Consider the following 17757-nt stretch of genomic DNA (forward strand, 5'->3'; position numbering starts at 1 on the left):
ATGCTCCACGTCATATATCATCAGGGAAATACCAATTAAAACAAGATACCACTACACACCTATTAGAATAACCAAAATCCGGAACACTAACACCACCAAGTGTTGGTGTGGATGTGGAGCAACAGGAACTCATTCATTGTTGGTGGGAATGCAAATGGCACAGGACACTGTGAAGACACTTTGGCGGTTTCTTACAAAACTGAACACATCCTTACTATAAAGATCAGCAATCATACTCTTTGGTATTTACCTAAATTAGTTGAAATTTTATGTCCATATCAAAACCTGCACATGGATACTTATAGCAGCTTTATTCATAATTGCCAAAACTTGGAAACAACCATGATGTCCTTCAGTAGGTGAATGAATAAGTAAACTGTGGTACATCCAGACAGTGGAATATTATTCAGTACTGAAAAGAAATGACCTATCAAGCCATGAAAATAAGTGGAGGAACCTTAAATGCATATTACTAAGTGAAGAAGCCAACCTTAAAAGGCTCCATACTGTATGATTCCAATAATATGACATTCTGGAAAAGGCAAAACTATGGAGGCAGTAAAAAAAAAAAAAATCAGTGATACTGGGCGCAGGGAAGGGATGAATAAGTGGAACTCAGAGGCTTTTTAGAGCAGTAAAACGATTCTGTATGATACTATAATGCTGGCACATGTCATTATATATTTGTCAAAACCCATAGGATGTACAACACCAAGAGTGAACCCTAATATAAACTATGGATTTTGAATGATAATGATGTGTCAATATCGGTTAATTAATTGTAACAAATGTATTTGGGGTAGGATGTTGANCTTTTTTCCGGTCCCCACAGCCCCTCATTCAGCTGCTCTGTGCTTCCCCTGCTCAGACACTTCCTCCTTTCTTTTGACCCCACAGCACCACATGGCCTTACAGTTTTGCTCCTTTGGCATCATTTGGATGAGCCTCCACGCCTCATCCTGGAATCTCACCCCCTTTGGCTTTACCTTCCCGGGACTCTTTTCTGGTCTGCTGTCTAGTCTCAGAACCAGTATTAATTGACTTGAATATATCAAGGCTTATTACATTTTGATAACCTTGGGACAATTCCCAACTCTCAAACAATGGTTTCCTTCACTGTCCTCTCCACCTGCCCCTTCGCACAGTTTACCTTATCTTAACCGGAATCCTAGATTGCCTCTTTTTACGTGCATTTGTGTTCCACATAGCCTTGTATGGCAGACCCATCCGTGGTGCTGCTCAGATATAGCTGTGAAATGTGTTTCATGATGGTTTTAGGGCTTGATTTCCTCTAGCCCCTAATTCCATTTGCTTTTTTCCAGATGTTCGTGTTATCACCCGTATCTCCACAGTGCAGACCCAGCATGGCAGGGACCTGGCTGGCTGGGAGGAGTTAGAGGTGCTGCTGACACATGGGTCTTGGCAAGAAGGGAACCAGATGGCTTTTATTACTGGGCTCGGATAAAGGCTGCCCCAGAGGCAAGTCTCTAACTCCCCACATCTCCCCGGCACACTCCTCTGGGTGGCCCTGTCACACTTGATATGCCTCCACTGTGTGTGCCTCCACTGTGTGTGCCCAGCAGTTCAGTTTCTTGGAGAAGCACAGATCACCATGGCCAGGCTGTACAGGGGAAAATGTAATGCCAGTGAGGGTATTAGTTTGTGGAGACACAACTGCGTAACAAAGCAGCACAAACGGAATGGCTTCGGTAACAACAGAAATTCATTGTCTCTCAGTTCTGGAGGCTGGAAGTCCAGGTGTTGGCGGGGTAGGTTTTTCTGAGGGTGAACCTGTTTCTCAGGCCTTTCCTAACTTCTGGGGGTTTGCTGGCAACCTTGGGTGTTATTTGCCTTGTAGATGCATCGAGCTGACTTCTGCCTCATCTTTACATGGTGGTCTCCCTGTGTGCGTGTCTGTGTTCAAATTTCCACCTTTTATAAGGAGATCAGTTATTGGATTAGGGGCCCATCCTACTTGGTCATACTCAGTGTGAGCTCATCTTAACTAAGTATATCTGTAACGCCCTATTCCCAAGTAAGGTCACATTCTGAGGTACTAGGGGCTAGGACTCCAACACAGGAATTTGGGGGGACACAATTAAATCCAACACAGTAAAGAAAATGTACAGTAAAAGTACTTTGTTCAGGAAAATTCACTGTGTCGAATAACGGACACGAGAAGGTAAGAGCAGAATGTGTGTGTCCATCCTCACCTGTGTGCCTGCTCACACCTGTGTGCCCATCCTCACCTGTGTGCCTGCTCACACCTGTGTGCCCGTGCACACAGAAGCTCAGTCCTCCCTCCATGTTGGGAGCCCCGCCTTTACTTCAGTGGCTGCTTGCTTCGTGATTTTTCTCTGTTCAGAGTCAGACTTTGCGAATGTGGATCCATGGAGGAAAGACTAGTGTGAATTCTAAAAAATAAAGGAATTATAGAATTTCCAGTCAAGTCATTTTGTCATTTTCAAGTAACTAATATGGGAATTCAAAGGAAATATTAGCAGAGTTTTGCTTAAATATAGGTTGTCTAGTAATTTGATGAAAGTAATCAGTAACCAGACTTTATTTCTCTTCAAAATCATACCAAGTTCTCTACAAAGCTTGTACTTTTAATCAGCTTTAGTACTTCTCCTGCCCTCTCTTTTATGCCATTCCAGTTGCTTGGCCAAACCTCACCTCACAGATGTAGTGGCAGTGCCGAGGCTGCCCTAATGCCACAGCCACTCCTTGGCCATGTGGGCCTGTAGATAGAGCATCCCTGGCTGGTCCTGGATACAGGGACAACACTTGTTGGAAGTGCTGGGAGGAGTGGGAGTGCATTGGCGAAAGATCCAGAAAACTCAGGGATTATAGACCAAAAATAGAGACAGGAGCAAAGCAAAGCAAGAAAAGGAAGAGAATGGGCAGGGAAAGGCAGGACGTGGTAAACAAGAGTCAGCCACGCAAGAGGAGGCAGAGGGGAGGGCATCTGCTCCACCTGGCTGGCCCTGCTGCAGCCGGCTCTACACAGCACCGGGCCTGTCCCTTCTCTAAATGGCCTCAGTGTTTGTCAGCAAGACCCTGGGCCTGGTTTTAGGGAACCATGGTGCTCCCTGTGGTACTTCCTTCCTGATGCCAGGTCTTATTCAGAGTGTTTTCTTTCCCACAGCTGGAAAGGCAGGGGGCCCTTCTTGTGGAATTTGATGCTCCCCTTGTCACAGGCCCAAAGCTGCCAGCCCAGTGGCAGAGTGTGGTCTTAGGAGAAGATGTCATTCAGTTCTCGCCATTCACGCAATACTCACTGCAACCTGGAGACAAGGTGCTGGCACCCTGGGAGCCAGACCAGCAGCGGTATGGTCCTGCCACTGTCTTAGGCTTGGAGGCGAGAGAACCGCAGAGAGGTAAGGAAAGCTGCTCCCCAGAAGGAGCCAGGCTGGTGATCAGGCCAGAGGGAGCAAAGGGGTCTCTACAGCTTAGGGGTCCTAGAGGCATTAAGAAAAAAATCCCAAAACCTTACCCCCTCACTTGCAGCTTAGTCCTGGGGGTGGCAACAGATATACAAATCATATTTTTCAGGTTATAAAATATTTTTCATCAGGGTAAAACAGCCTAAAACTACTATATGTTGGTTAGCTAGCCTATGTTGTAGTGGGGTTGTCCTGGGGTCAATCACACGAGTACTCATGACCTGTCCCCCCACCAACTCTAGAGACTAGGACAGTCCCCTTCTGCAGGGCCAACTAGTTGGCATCATTGTAATTCAAAGAGTAACAGAAGGAAGCTCCTCCTTTTCTTCTGTCACCTCAGGATGCATTTTGGTTTTGACATGAAAATTGAGACAGGGAGCCGCATGTGAGTGTGAGTGCAAGTGCAAGGGAAGCGGTGATAGATATGGCGCAGGTGAGGGGATGTTTCTGGCAGGTTCTCCAGGGAGAAGCATGCACGCAGTAGGCAGAGCAGAGGGGCTGTGCTGAGGCTTTTGGGGATAGGAGGCTCTTACCCCATGATACAGAAGAGGTAGTTGTAACAAAATGTTTCCCTTTTCTATTATGTAGCATCAAAAGAAGAAGAAATTACTGTTCACTTCTGGAACGGCAAGATGGCTACAGTGCCTCTAGGTGGGGTCAGGTGGGTATCCCCAGCTGTCTGGAAGAAGGCTGTGGAAAGGCTGCACAACCCTTTCATCAGGGAGCACCCCAGTCCTCTCCTCTGGGCCCCTTGCTGCTCTCCGCTGGGGCCGGTCACTGGATGTGTCACCTATGGGCTTCCACTGGGCACCCCGTTCCTGTGCCCTCCCTGCCACCCCAACGTCTGCTGCCAGCTGCTGTGCCAGGGCGGTCTCTGCTGCTGCCCGTTGGCTGGATCCACCTGGTGGCCTCTCACCAGAAGCTCCGGGGCCACAGCCAGAAGGTACCCAGAGGTGGAGCTGAAGCCCGTGGCACAGCTTTTGCCCCTAGAGGGGCCTAAAGAGGAGGAAGCCACAGTGCAAGCTCCCATGGCTGTTTGTCCCTCCTCCTCCACTTCTCAAGAGGAGGATTTGGAGAAGGATCTGGAGATGGGCTTCCCTCAGCGGCTGGTGGTGGACAGCACAGCCAACACGGACCCCATGCTTCCTGGGACGTCTCTGAGGAGGCAGGGAGACCTCTGCCAGCCTGAGTGGAGGTATTGGAGGAGCAACGGGCCTGAGCCGCGTCCTGGGAAGTCAGGTATACTTTCTTCTAAGGCAGGGCTGAGGCCGCTGCTCCCTTCCCTCCATGTGCTAAACTGGGATTGGAAATTACATTTAGGAGTGTGGTCATGTTGAAGGGGAGTGTGTGAGAAGAGGGAAATGGTAGGTTTCCATTTAAGCCGTAAGGTCCAGCAAGAAAGGATGGGCCGAAGGTTTGCATCCCTATTTAACCACTGTCCGTCCGTCCTTCATTAGTCTCTCCTGACAGAGTAACTGCCATTGTCTGTTTACCTGCTCCTCCGCCCCTTTTTTCTCAGAGGCCTTGATTTTTCTCTAGCGGAATAGTCATACTACCTCCAGGTATTAAATAGAGTGTTCAGTGCCCTGAGAAGCACAGAAACTGGTTTTTAAACATTGGTCATCAGGCCCTACTCTCCAGATGGGTCCCTTAGTTAGAGCAGGCAGGAGCGGTACCCTGCATAACGGTTGCTCACTCTTTACAGCTCAGAGGGGAGGCCGTGTTATTGTCAGCACCCTGCTGCCATCCCCAAACTTCTTTAACTTGAGCTAAGAACCATGTGACATGCCCTTATCGGGTTAGGGGCAGTATATCACCGATATGCCTCAGGCCCGCCCTATCGAAATTCCCAGAGGAGCCCAGAAAGAGCATCAGTCTAAGTCAGCTGGCAGAGCTATGTGACAGAGGTGGCTTGGATAAGCCCAGCCCTAAACTAGATTCTTGAGGTCCTGAAGTCACTCATTTAACATCCAGTGAACTAAATGAACGTTCACTCTGGGGCAGGGATGTTATGAGCATTAAAGAATAGCATGGCTAAGGGCTTAGGGATCTCTAGGCACCACCCACATTGGCGTCCATGCGGGGCGGGAGCCAGGCCCTATTTCCAGGACAGCTGCCTGGCCAGAAGGACTTCTTAGTCCATGAGGATTCCAATCTTGCCCCAGGGGTAAGGTCTGTATTAGCCTTCAGTTCCAGAAAGTTGAGAAACTGTTTCTAAAATGAGAAACTTGCTAAGTTGCCTCCACTGGACGCCTGGGCTTTGGGTTGGTAGGGATGGATAGAAGTCAGCTGCTGTTGTATTTTATAAGAGGGTTCCAGGCCTTCCTTGGCTTTCAAGGTGTGGGATCTTTCTCTGACCTCTGACAGGGAAATAACTAAAGGGACAAGACTCCAGCCATGAGCAGCTGAGCGCTTCCTCCCATCTCTGAGAGGAAACTTTGTATTGGAAATCTAAAGGCTGGGCAAGTTTCCAGGGTGTCTGTGAAATGGTCACTCGGATCTCACAGTGGGATGCCTTGGGAGGCCTTAGCGAAGCTACTTGGAAACAGCTGTTTCTACAACACCTGCTCTCCCAACAAGTGATAATACAAAGAAAATGGTGCCCAAATCTAGAGTTTTCATGCTAAATTCTCCATAGCTTCTACTGCCTCCTGCTTCAGCACAGCCTGGAGGTAGGAAAGCTGGCCCTACAGAGGAGTCTGTGGGGAGCAGCCAAGATAGCCCCAGGCCCAGCCTCAGGGAGAGGAACGCCAGTGGGGTACCCAGAGGGCACATGGTGGTCAGACATGCCCCAGGTGTCAGGCTGCACTCACACTGCTGTGGCTTGCTTCATAGACTCATTCCAAAACTGATTAAGTCCCTGGCCCTAAGCATACACTGCTTTTATCTCCACTGCCCAGCCACGTACTCGTACATTCTGTCTCTCTCCCCACCACCAAATTTAAACAGATCCAGTGCAAAGGTTCCCCACCACCACCACCAAATAAATTCAACTAATTGGTTATGAAGAGAAATATATGAGTAGGATCTTCAGGTACTTGGCCTGGCTGTCCTTTAGGTACTGGATCACTTGTTATGCTGTAAGCAAAGGTTAATTGTGAGCTGAACCATGAGAATTAGTGGACCTGCCCTCTGCCAGGTCCCAACCCTGCACCCAAAGCTGTGGAGAACATTCCCAAGATAGGGTGTGGAGAAATGGGCCACCCCCAGACCTTGTCACAGATGGGGTATTCCATGCCACAACCAGTCATGATGATGCGCATAAAACTGCGTGTGCCCAGGGCATGAAAACAGTGGCAAACACCAGAACTTTCCTTTCTCCCCTCTCAATTTTGTATCCTTTAAAGGAAATGTGCTGCTTTGCTTCTCCTAATTGTGCTGGAGAGCCATCAAGTTCTGATGCTTGACAGTCAGTCTTAGGTTCTGCCTCTTAGCAATCCTCTGTATGTGTCCCTCTGCCCTGCACACTTCTCGGAGGCCTTGATTTTTTGTTACTTTCAGTGACAGGCAGTGATCCTAACCTAGCCATCCTGGAGAGACCCGATTGTTGGCTGCCAGCAGCCAGCCACGTTGCTCTCCACCCTTGCTTACACTGAAACAAGATTCAATCTGTAGTTTTAAAAGTCAAGGAGGGGATGGATTTCTTTTAAAGTAGTCCTTCCTTTTTCGATTATATCCTGTTCCTCAGGAAGTCACATCTCCCATTATTTTTGTTTTGCCTCCTTCAACCTCTGAAACTTGTTTTTCCATCAGCTTACTCTCTCCTCTGTGATCAGGGTGCTTTATTAACTCCATCAACTGGTAGGGGTTGCTTACCTTTGCTTCCCCTGCTGACTGTTTTGAAAAATATGTCTGACAACTTCTCCCACCCAATTCCAAGTCTGGTGATCAGATATAATCTTTCTCAAAAGCATAATAGGCAGAAATGATTAACAAACTTTATTTCTTCTTTAAAAATAGAGAACAGTGCTAGGAGCTTACAAGTAGTGAAGAGATTCTTTGATGGTTGATATGCTGTACTTAAGACATCGAGACTAATCCCATCAAAATGGTGGCATAGTCAACCAACCTAATTGAATTTTGGGTTTAGGAACTAGAGGCTGCAATATCCGGAAAGAAGATACAGGCAACAAACGACAGAGACAACACACTGTCGTAGTGGGGAGCACCAAGGAGCTGGTGCTGGAAGCAGCCAACAGGAAGCCACTACAGATCCTGCCAGAGGAAGCTGAACACGGGAAACTGAGTTGGTGTGCTACAGCATGTCAGAGGGACTCGAATTCCTCTTAGACTAACAGCCTAAGGATCTAGGTAACGCAGCAGGGTTGGGAAGGGGCTTCTTAAGGACTCCTTTCATGATTCTTCTACCTTTTGGGGTCACACTCCTTGAAAATAAAACCCATAGCTCCCCTTCCCAGAAAAATGCACAGATCCACAATAAGGCATACAATTTCAGAAGGGATCCCCATTTAAATGACCCTCTACCCGACGGTGATGGGAATGGGTCTGCTTTACTGGGCCCTATGTCCATGGGAGTCCGTTCCTCACTAGGAATGCTAATGCAGCTCTACTTGCAACTTCAGTTTCATCGTATGAAATTCTGGCCTCTTCTGAGGAAAGACTTCTTATGTTCAAAATGAGATGAATGACCAGGCAACTAAATTGAGAGACGCAACATTACTGTTGGTGTGCCGGCTACAGAAGTTTAGGACACATCAATGACTTAAAATCAGTGACTTTTAATCCTTACAACTGCAGTCAGTGTAACTCTCAGGAGTTTTCCTTCTCTTACAGGAAGCTGAAGAGTAGTGGTGGTAAATACCTGAGGAGGAGTGACAAAGTGGCTGCCAGAGCCTTCTTCAGTGGAAGGAGGTGGAGTGTGGGCCACAGATGATAGTCAAATAAGCAGCAGCATCTTCACCCCGTTAAGACTTCCCTGCAGATAGGCAGCAGGAAGGCACCTGCCGGACGGGTCACAGGCGTGCAGTGGCCCTGGCCAGGGCTCCTGCCAGGGGTCTGGTGAGATCAGCTTGAGGATGCCTTTTCCACAGAAGCTACAGGTTGTGGTCAGCCTGCTTTGGGCTAATGTGACCACAGCCTCTCTGCCATCTTTTCATAAAGCCTACAGTTGTACATGAATGACATTTTATTGCTTTTAATACCAATAAAAAGAAATTCTCTTTATTTCCAAATTGTTCCTTTTATTATCATAATTAACCTTTACTTGGAAAACCAGCATTAAAAACTATTCAGACAGCATCATTATTTCAGGCAAAAGAGGGTGAGAGGACTTTCATACTTTCAAGTGAAAATAGGCACTGAAAGAGACAAACTCCGGTTACCAGGAAGGCGGACCCTCTACAGTCAGCCCTAAAAGCAGGATTAATGTGCAAATATTAAGAGAATCATATGGTGGCTTTATTCTCCTTGCTACTTAAAAAAAGGTAATGTGACGGTCAACATCATACAGGAAAAACCAAGTCCACACTTTGCCCTGAGTCAACTGCCACCACTTGAGTCTTCTTGGTTAAGTCATTTGCACCCACAGTGACGGAATAGGTCCCTGGATATACTTCTATGTAAAGGTCCTTAGAGATGTTCTCAGCCTGGAAGGAAAGCAGGGATTAGCAGTTTAGAGATTTTATATTCCAATGCCGAGGGCACCTGCACCAGGCCACTTGTGTGTGCCAGAGGCCAGCTGGAATGCAGTACCAACGTGGGAGATGGACGGCCTGCTTTCAAGTCTCAGCCACATAATAGGACTATCCTTTAGGTAAGTGTCAACCTCTCTTTATGCTTGTTTCCGTATTTCTAACACTGTGATAATACCTACCTCATAAATAAGCATGTATGTAAAAATACTGTAAACGTCCCAGTGTTATAGGAACATGAAGGATCATAAAAGAACACTTTAGTTGGAGTAGAAAGATGAGAATTAGTTAGAAGGAAAGGCTAATGACATTGTTTTAGGGATCAAAAGCAGACAGTGGCACGGGTTAGCACTGATTAGCAGTAATGGCAAGGCACCTTGGAATGATGAGAACCATTCTTTTTCACCGTGCTTTGATAAATTCATTAGTGGGACAATGAAACATTTCTTTTCTCCTAAAGCTGGAACACTATGAGTAGGATCCATTTATAGTGCAAAACATCGGAAGCTGGAGTTCATGGAAAGATTTATGTCCAGAACTGAGTGCAAACCATCCTCCAGTGGTAGACTTCATACACGGCAGGGACGCGGGTCATGGCAGGTGTGCAGCCGAGGAGGGGTTTCAAGTTCAAATGGCAAAAGAGCAAAGTTGCACACCACAGAAGAGCCTGTTATTAAGGGCCTGAGCTCTTATCCCACAGCTGGGACACCACTCATGCTCACTCAGTGCTCAGAAGGAGCCACAGGCAGAAGCTGTCATTTCTACCACCACACCCGGGGGGAATAAACCAAACCACTGGCCAGCAAATTCCACTAGGAGGATAAATGATAATATTTATGAAACTTTCTCCCTCTCCACGTTACAGATCTTAAGCCAATTTTTTTCCAAAGATGCTTTATACCATATCCTTTCACATTCAGTTACTGTAAAATTGGAGGTCTATTATCGGTTAACGGATGTGAATGTACGTGACAATACCACAACTATTGGTCATCAACTATGTAAATAAACAAAAGTAGGTTTCAGAAAATACAGCTGTATCAGGATTACAGAAAGCAAAGGATGCTGCATTTGTGTGACTACAAGGAAACACGGGTAGGATTGGCATGTGTGATTCCTATACCGTGAGCTTCAGGAAGATAAGCATTCCCAAAATCCAGCAAGTGTCGAGGCATCTAAGCCAATAACTTATATTTGTACTAGAAGCAGAATATTCTTGGTTGCTACTAACTTCAGTATAGTCTAGCTAATAGCACACTGTACACAAACAAAATTTAAGTAAATTATTGCAGCAACATGCTGGCGTTCCTTTCCTCAGAATTCCAGCCCTTCCAAGTTCCAAAAGATTTCCTGAGTTTATGAACTAATGAGTACTTTATCCTAAAAATGAAAAACTCATCCCTGTATGTTTTGACACAGAGACATTTGTGGAAAATGGGAACAAATCCCTTAAAATGTTTTGGAACCCAACCTAACCAAATGTATGTGTTTCAGAATTTCAGTAATGGTTTTCACTTTGTAATCACGAGGGTCAGGCCCCTTCTGCTGCTTGAACAGATGGTGGAATTTCAGGCAGGATCCCGCGCCAGCCCAGCTGAGCTGGAGGAACTGAGATGTGAATACTTCACATTCTTTCCAACCACAACTATGAGTTCAGGCACAGAGCATCCCTGATGCTTCAAGTGAAGGAAGGGTACCAAGAAAACATAATTTTACACTGAACCAAAATGTTGTACACTCCCCCCAGGGATAAAAACATCCCAACTTAAAAAATACTAGATCCAGTACAAAGAGCCCTATAATAACCAGGTCAACTGGTTCATGGAATTGCAGTGGTGAAGGCCGGTGCAGGGACACTCGGACCTCTGTACTCACAGGACGGGATGCCTCTAGAGCACACTCTGCGGCTTGATAGATGCCTCCAAGACCAAGGGGTGTTTCTGTTCTCTGAAGAGACAAGTAGACATGTTGCTTAACGCCCAAGCTCTGACTTCTGGCTTGTAAAGAGAAATTTTCTCCCACTTTATTAGGAACTAACAATTGTTTTGTCACTTTTTTCTAAGTTGTCACCTAAGTTATTAAGGCTTTTAGTGAATTCTGTGAGGTATTCTTAGTCAGATGTTTATCACGATTACTTTTTATCCTTACGTGGGCTTTGGAGTCAGACAGACCTGAGTTTGAATCCTATCTCTACTATTCACTGAAAGAAAGGGACAGATTAATTTCTCTAAGCCTTGGTTTCCTCATCTAGAACACGGGAATACGCGACTGTAGAGACGATTTAAAGTGCAAAAGTGACTAATATTTAACAGGCGCTCAGAAAACAGAATTCTCTGCTGTGCTCTTCCAGGAGGGGGAGGATTAGAGGGGAACAGACTGAATTGATAAAGTCCATTTTCCTTAGAGGCACCAACTTACATTTTACAGGAAGAAATGGGAGGGATGATGCTTGCCTGCATGTAACCCTCTTAGAGTCAGGCTCACTTGAGAGCCCCAGGCCAGGCCAGAAAAGGGGCCCAGACTGTGGAAACAAGGAGGACTTCCAGCGTGCATCCAGCCCTCTCTCGTATCCCTGTGGCCACTCTTCTATCCTTTCTCTAAACCCACAAGCCAGAGAAGTCAGAAACACAACTTGTGGATTAGACTCTGGACTTAAATTTGTTATCTTTGAGTACAACTGGGGGAGTTTAAAAAGGAAAAAAAGGAAAAAGAAAAAGAGAAACAAAACTCATCAAAAACAACAACAAAGGATTTCTGTAGAATCAGTTCAACAAGCAGAACCTTTGTCTTCTCCAGAATGACATGCGGTAAAAGACAGGTACATTTGTAATGAGATGCCTGTAGTTATTATCTTCAGGGAAAGTATTTTTGTTAAAAGAGACCCTCTCCTTGCACTCTCTATTTTAAGATTACTAAAGACACGATAAGTATCACTGCCTTAGAGTAGAATACGTGATTATGAAAAATCTCTTTCCTCTCGCTAGATGTGGAATAGGATATCTGAAGCTCTTTTCTTTAAGCCTGCCCAAGAACCATGTGGCCCAGGATTGCAGGTTCAGCGGAAGATCCTACCGGGGTTTATCAGTCACATTTTGGACAAGCTCCTATTTCATATTCACTGCTGTAAATTCTCTGAGGCTGCGGGCTGATACATTTCCGTTGAGCACAGTAATGCTGAGTCACGCAGGCATCCAGTAATACAGATCCAGCAGGAGCTCCGGAAAATGGGGTCTGAGGCTGAGGGCACAGCACAGGGCAGCTGAGGTACATACCTGACCGTTCCTTATGTCCGGGCACAAGCGGAGCTCCGACTTCCCTCTGTGGTAACGATAGACGTGGGTTGCCCCTCCTTCCTCTAGCACAGATGAATAATATTTCTAGAGAAGTAATATGAAAGATGTTTGGTAGCCAAATAGTCTGGTTACATTTTCTAAACACTTACTTGGGTACAGTATGGTTAAGAAGGGAGGCGAGAGAGTGAGGGTAAATCACCTGCCCTCTCGACAGGCCTCTGAAGTCATGTAACACATCTGAGCCCATGTAGTGGCTGCAGAGAAGGAAACTTCATTGGGCATTACTTTGCTGCCATCTGCTGCCTCTGCAGGGCAAGAACGCTGGCCAACTAAAGCTAGGCAGAGCCATGCTCTCTGCCAGGTTAAATAACTTTCATATCTGCACCCCAATGTCAAGTACACATGTCCTTTCATCTCCTCTCATGATAAGTTCTGATGAACAGTTCCATGTTTAGTGTCTAAGTCTCAGACAAGGACAAGGGAAGAGAGGGGTGCATCTCCTTGGGATCTGGATGTACAACAGGAAATGTAGCATAAACCCAATAGCATGCAGCCATTCTCCCCTGCGGAGGAGAGGAAGGAGAGGTCTCTAGTTTAAGGAGAATAATTCACAGGATCAGAAAGCAGTTCCATTTTTCTTGTCTACTTCCTTCCTCCCCCTGGAAGTTAACCTTGGACTTGCTGTTGATTATGACTAATGATGAGGACACCACAAGCCTGTTTGTTCTGAACATAGTATAGGGACAGTGTTCAAACGAATGAGAAACTGGAGAAAGCACTTCAGGACATGGATCTAATGATGTATTTTAGTGGCTGCTTCAAAATTGTGGAGGCAAACTCAGAACACTGTTCTTAATTCTATCTCGGAAAGCCGAGGGGTTCTGAGGCTCCATTCTATAATGGAGACTTGAACTGAAAACAAAAATGAAGAGTACCAATTTGCTAAACCTCAAACCAAAGACAAATATTTCTTTTACTGAACCATGAACCAAAATGTTTAAGCTGATCACTCTACAGTACAGCCAAAGTTATGAGTTTTTCTAAAACCATTTAACAGAATAAGAACAAAAAAATATTCTATGAACTATATATCTCATTGGTTGCAATCCTATTCTTGGAGTCACAGGGATTTTGTAAAAAATGTAGACAGATTAGAGATTTTTTTGGAATCTTAATATATAAAACTGAAAAGTAGGACAGAAACAGTTATTCTCTTCCTTCTCTCTTATAGACCAGCATTCTTACAACCACCTAAGAATCACAAAATGTAAGACTGGAAGAGACCAGAGTCTGTTGTAATTCCTAGAAGACAGTACCCCCCATGCAGGAGATTTCCTTGGCTGGCCTGCCTTCAACATTCCCTTGAAGTACTTAAAGATGACCTTAGTATATGGTTTTGAAAAGAGGGTCTTTAAAACCTTTGTTCACCCATTTCAACGAATGGTACCAAAAAATCAGAAGTCCCTCATGCTACAGTTTTATGACAATTTTCTGGTGTTCATCTCTCAGTGGAAACCAAAGGAACAGACTGTAAAAGCCGGAAAGAACTTCTGAGATTTTCATTTGGGCAAGAGAAGGCTGAGAGAGACTAACTGGTCTAAGGCATTACAGCCAGTAAGTGGCAGAACATGGGTCTGATTCCTAGAAGGCTGCTCCTGCCCTTAAGCCACACCACTTCCCATGAGGGTGCTGCCTGTTCCCCACAACCACCTTTGTGGCCAACAAGCGATAGGAACCCATAGGGACATACTTAAACCTACGTTAATTACCAGGGACTTGAAACAGAGGTTAAGATCTAACGCAGGAGTTTTGTTTTCTTTGAAAACAGAGGCTCAGAAGCTCAGTTCCAGTTTAGGGACCCTACTGATTTTTTTAAAACTTACTGCAGTTCAAAGTTTTTTAAAAACTCCTAATATCTGGACATGATTGTTTTGGAATTCAGCAATAAGCCCCCCGCCCCCCAGTATGAAAAACAATAGTGAGGGCAGAGACCTTTTCTGACTTGTTCACGGTAGTATCATCCTCAATATCACCTACAGAGTGTTGAATGAATCCTAACTTGGATTTATTACCTGCTTTAAATCCTTGACTGATTGCAATCTGCCCATGAAGGCAGGGCAGGGTAAGCAGGTAGTCTCCATTGCCTCTAAATTTTATTAGGTTGTAAATTTTATTACAAATAATGGCAAAAACCGCGATTACTTTTGCACTAACCTAATACAAAGATCCACTTTGTGATCCATCAGCAGGCAGAGCAGGGTCATAGCTTTGGCTTACACCAACTTACCCCACACTGACTTGAAGTGTAACCCATGAATTCAGCCATTGTTCTGAAGGAAGCACTGAGGGTTGGGGGTCTTTCTTCTCTCTATTTGAATAAAGAGCAAGTCACAGGTGAGATCTGGTATTCCCTACCGGAGAATGGAGTCATTTTGGGAATAGATTCCTTTTTTTTTTTAGCTGAGCCATCCTGCCACCTGTTGGCAGCTCCGCGGCTGCTCAGCTCGGGCTGACTCGAACCACTGTTGCTCAGAGCTCAAACTCTTGAGCGAGCTCTTAACCAACTGAGCCACTCAGCCGGCCCTTAGATTCCTTTTTTTAAAGATTTTTTTACTGGGGAATTGGCGGATGGGAACAGCGCTGGGGAATTGGGGGAAGGGGAACAGACAAGTTGCTGTCCTTTAGTTCTTCAGTCTAGTTGTGGAGGACGTTGTTTCACTGGCCCAAGTTGGCACCATCATTGCGCTCTTCCCAGGCGAGGCAGCTCAGTCGCGGGCTTCTGGACGGCCGCTCACTGCGGCTGCTGGCCGCTCACGCTGGCTGCTGGCTAGCCTACGCCGTCGCTGGCAACTCACGGCAGCCCAGCTCCAGGTTGAGCTGTTGTTCAACATCTTAGCTATAGAGGGCAGTGTCACTGGCCCTCATATGTGGGTTCCGAACCGGGGCCCTCTGGCATCCCAAGCCAGCCCTTAACCAATGCACCACTCGGCCAGCCCAGGACTAGATTCCTTTTTACTTTTCTAAAAGCTCTGCAAGTTTAAAAAGATCTTATTGAAGGGCCGGCCGAGTGGCACGTTGGTTAGGAGTTGGCTTGGGACGCCCTCTGAGCAGCAGGGCCCCAGTTCGGATCCCACATGAGGCCCAGTGATGCTGTGCCCTCTACGGCTAAGATGGTGAATAACAGCTCGACCTGGAGCTGGGCTGCCCTGAGTCGCCCACGACGGAGTACGCTGCACTGGGGATGGCCCTCAGTGGGCGTGAGCTTTGTGAGCGGACATAAGCAGCCCGCCAATGGCCGGCAAGCGACTGCCTCACCCAAGAAGAGCACAATTATAACACCAATATGGGCCAGTGAAGAACAAAAGGACAGCAACTTGTCTGTTCCCCTTCCCCGATTACCCAATAAAATCTTAAAAAAAAAAGATCTTACTGAAAAAAATTCCAACTATAAAAGGAATACATTGACATGCAATTTGTCCAGGACAAAGATAGGTTTGCCGGCTTTCCTCTAATATCAGATGGTAGCATGTAAGAATTTTTTTAAAAGTAGCCAACCAGGGCTGAGCACTAGCGGTATCCTAAAGATACCCAAAAAGAATCTATCACATGTCACGAGTTTTCAAAGTGCTTTTATGTTCCCTGTCCTGGTACTTCACAGCTTCCACCAAAGACAGGATTCCTCAAGTGCTTCTGTGTGGCATGCCCTGGTGTCCTGCAGGCCCCGCTGAGAGAATGAATGGGCTGGTCCCTTTGCACAGGCGCCCTCACCTCTGCTGGCCGAAAGCGCTGGGGACCGGCTGCGGGCCGTTTTTCTTGGTAGGGCTGCTCCCGGGAAATGAACCCCTCGCTGCCTTTGGGAAGCTCCAGCGAATGCCAGTCCACCGCCCTCCTCTTGGCCCGCTCCAGCACTTCTTGACCCAGCCTAGCCGAGCGCTGCAGGGAACGTCGGTCTACCCCGTTCAGCGCCGCAGCCGCCAAACAGTTCTCCATATCTCCTGCTTGGACACATACACACAAATAGGGGCGGGTCAGCGGGCCGCCGCGACCCTGCTTCACCTCCGGGTCAGAGCCCGGATCTGAACCTCCCCCAACGATGACCGCCCCCAACACGGTCCTCAACGCGTTCTCCAGCGGCCGCTGGGTCTGGGGCGAGCAGGTGCGCGTTACCCCCTTCCATTTCCGTCTCCCCCTGCCCTCCTTGGGGGGAACCCTCACCCAGCCAGCCTCTCAGGCGCATGCGCTCAGCGGTCGGGCGGGACCCGAAGCACCAGACGCAGGCGCAGCAGGCGCAGCAGGGGGGCGGGAGGCGGAGCGCACATCCTTCGCTAGACACACCTCCTGCGTCCGCGTCGCCGCTCCCACGTGCAGGTTGCCAGGCGAAAGGCGGAGCGCAGGGGGCTTGTCCTGGTGTGGTGGCGTGTGGGGCGCGGAGCCAGCCCATCCCGCAGCGAGGCCGCCAAGTCAGCTTAGTCGGATGGGTTCTGGGCGGTGGAGGGAGTCTCCTCCGCTTAACGTGATGAACCTGGTGTCAAGTGAGGTGGTCCGTTGGGCTAAGAAATTGTGGGGAATAAGACAGGTGCGTCCGGGTGCCTCTCTCTGCCTGGTTAGTATTTGGTGATATCGCTACTTTTATTTGAGCAGATGGTTAGGATAGGCCAAACATTGCGGCTGCCAAAGTGGCGTTTGTTGAAGGGATTCTGTGTGGCCAGCAGGCTGTGGCGGGCGGGACGCGCAGCCCTTAGCCAGAAGGCAGGTATTTCTGGCCCAGAGGGCTAGAGGAGCGCCCGAATTGTTTGTAGAGTCTCTTGTAATCTTCTAGTGGCAGCTTCCTTACCCCTCCAGTGGAAAGTAGGAACTCACACATATATGGAGGCCTTTTTTCTGGGGGGTTGAGCGCAGCTTTCAAGAATAGTTGCACCGCGTTTAAAGGAATTGTGCACTGTTACCTAACACTCCATTCGGTTATTTGATAGGAGATATAGCCCAAGGTCTCGCTGCTAATTGGTGACTCGTCTACACCACCCTGCGTGCAGGAAAGCTCAGGAGGGACCACTATAAGGGACACTGCACAGTGGGGGTCCTATAAGGGACACAGGGAAACCAGATGCTTACCTAGGCTCCTCAGCAGATGACTCGATTAGCAGGTCTGAGCTACCAGATATGTATTAGCTACAACCTCCATATGCACTTTTGCTCATGAGTAAAAATCTCAGCTGGAGTGGTGGGTTTGAATTCTGGCTCTGCCACTTTTTTTTTGCCGTATGATTCTGGGCAAACAAATTACTTAACTTCTTTGAGCCTCGCTTTCCCTCATCTCTATATTTGGGGATACCAATAGTACCAACCTCCCTAGACTGTAAGTTTCTT

At 47.1% G+C, this 17757-nt stretch overlaps 2 protein-coding genes across 4 annotated transcripts in view; one reads left to right on the forward strand and one right to left on the reverse strand.

Annotated features, from left to right (window-relative positions):
- The window catches only part of CUNH11orf16 (chromosome unknown C11orf16 homolog), a 27113-nt gene extending 18362 nt beyond the window's left edge, over nt 1-8751 (forward strand). The window contains exons 3-7 of the mRNA XM_019656210.1: nt 1323-1479; nt 3149-3380; nt 4035-4685; nt 7537-7757; nt 8241-8751. Of these exons, the coding sequence (XP_019511755.1) occupies nt 1323-1479; nt 3149-3380; nt 4035-4685; nt 7537-7736 (1240 nt within the window). The 3' untranslated portion in view covers nt 7737-7757; nt 8241-8751. The remainder of the gene's footprint in view (nt 1-1322; nt 1480-3148; nt 3381-4034; nt 4686-7536; nt 7758-8240) is intronic.
- Nucleotides 8166-16679, reverse strand: AKIP1 (A-kinase interacting protein 1). 3 transcript variants are annotated; one of them, XM_019656213.1, is made up of 6 exons: nt 16606-16679; nt 16159-16385; nt 14678-14758; nt 12370-12474; nt 10973-11044; nt 8166-9052 (listed from the first exon to the last, which is right to left on the reverse strand). In XM_019656213.1, the coding sequence occupies exons 1-6, from the start codon at nt 16625-16627 to the stop codon at nt 8909-8911; spliced, it is 651 nt and encodes a 216-aa protein (XP_019511758.1). In that variant the 5' UTR covers nt 16628-16679; the 3' UTR covers nt 8166-8908. The 3 variants fall into 3 exon arrangements, with proteins under 3 accessions (XP_019511758.1, XP_019511757.1, XP_019511760.1); XM_019656212.1 differs by having other exon boundaries at nt 16159-16388; nt 16606-16650; XM_019656215.1 differs by lacking the exon at nt 10973-11044 and having other exon boundaries at nt 16159-16388; nt 16606-16650.
- Nucleotides 16680-17757: the final 1078 nt, after the last annotated feature.

The sequence above is a fragment of the Hipposideros armiger genome, unplaced genomic scaffold (assembly GCF_001890085.2).
Source record: "Hipposideros armiger isolate ML-2016 unplaced genomic scaffold, ASM189008v1 scaffold_256, whole genome shotgun sequence".
Lineage (NCBI taxonomy): Eukaryota > Metazoa > Chordata > Mammalia > Chiroptera > Hipposideridae > Hipposideros > Hipposideros armiger.

Excerpts from the sequence above, each read along its gene's own strand:
- AKIP1 (XM_019656212.1), bottom strand. The coding sequence starts at position 16,627 with ATGCGCCTGAGAGGCTGGCTGG. Across the intron at positions 14,759-16,158 it reads AGCGCTTTCGGCCAGCAGAG|AGAGAAGAAAGACCCCCAAC; the intron begins GTGAGGGCGCCT and ends TTATTCAAATAG. Across the intron at positions 11,045-12,369 it reads CGGACATAAGGAACGGTCAG|AGAACAGAAACACCCCTTGG; the intron begins GTATGTACCTCA and ends TTGTCTCTTCAG.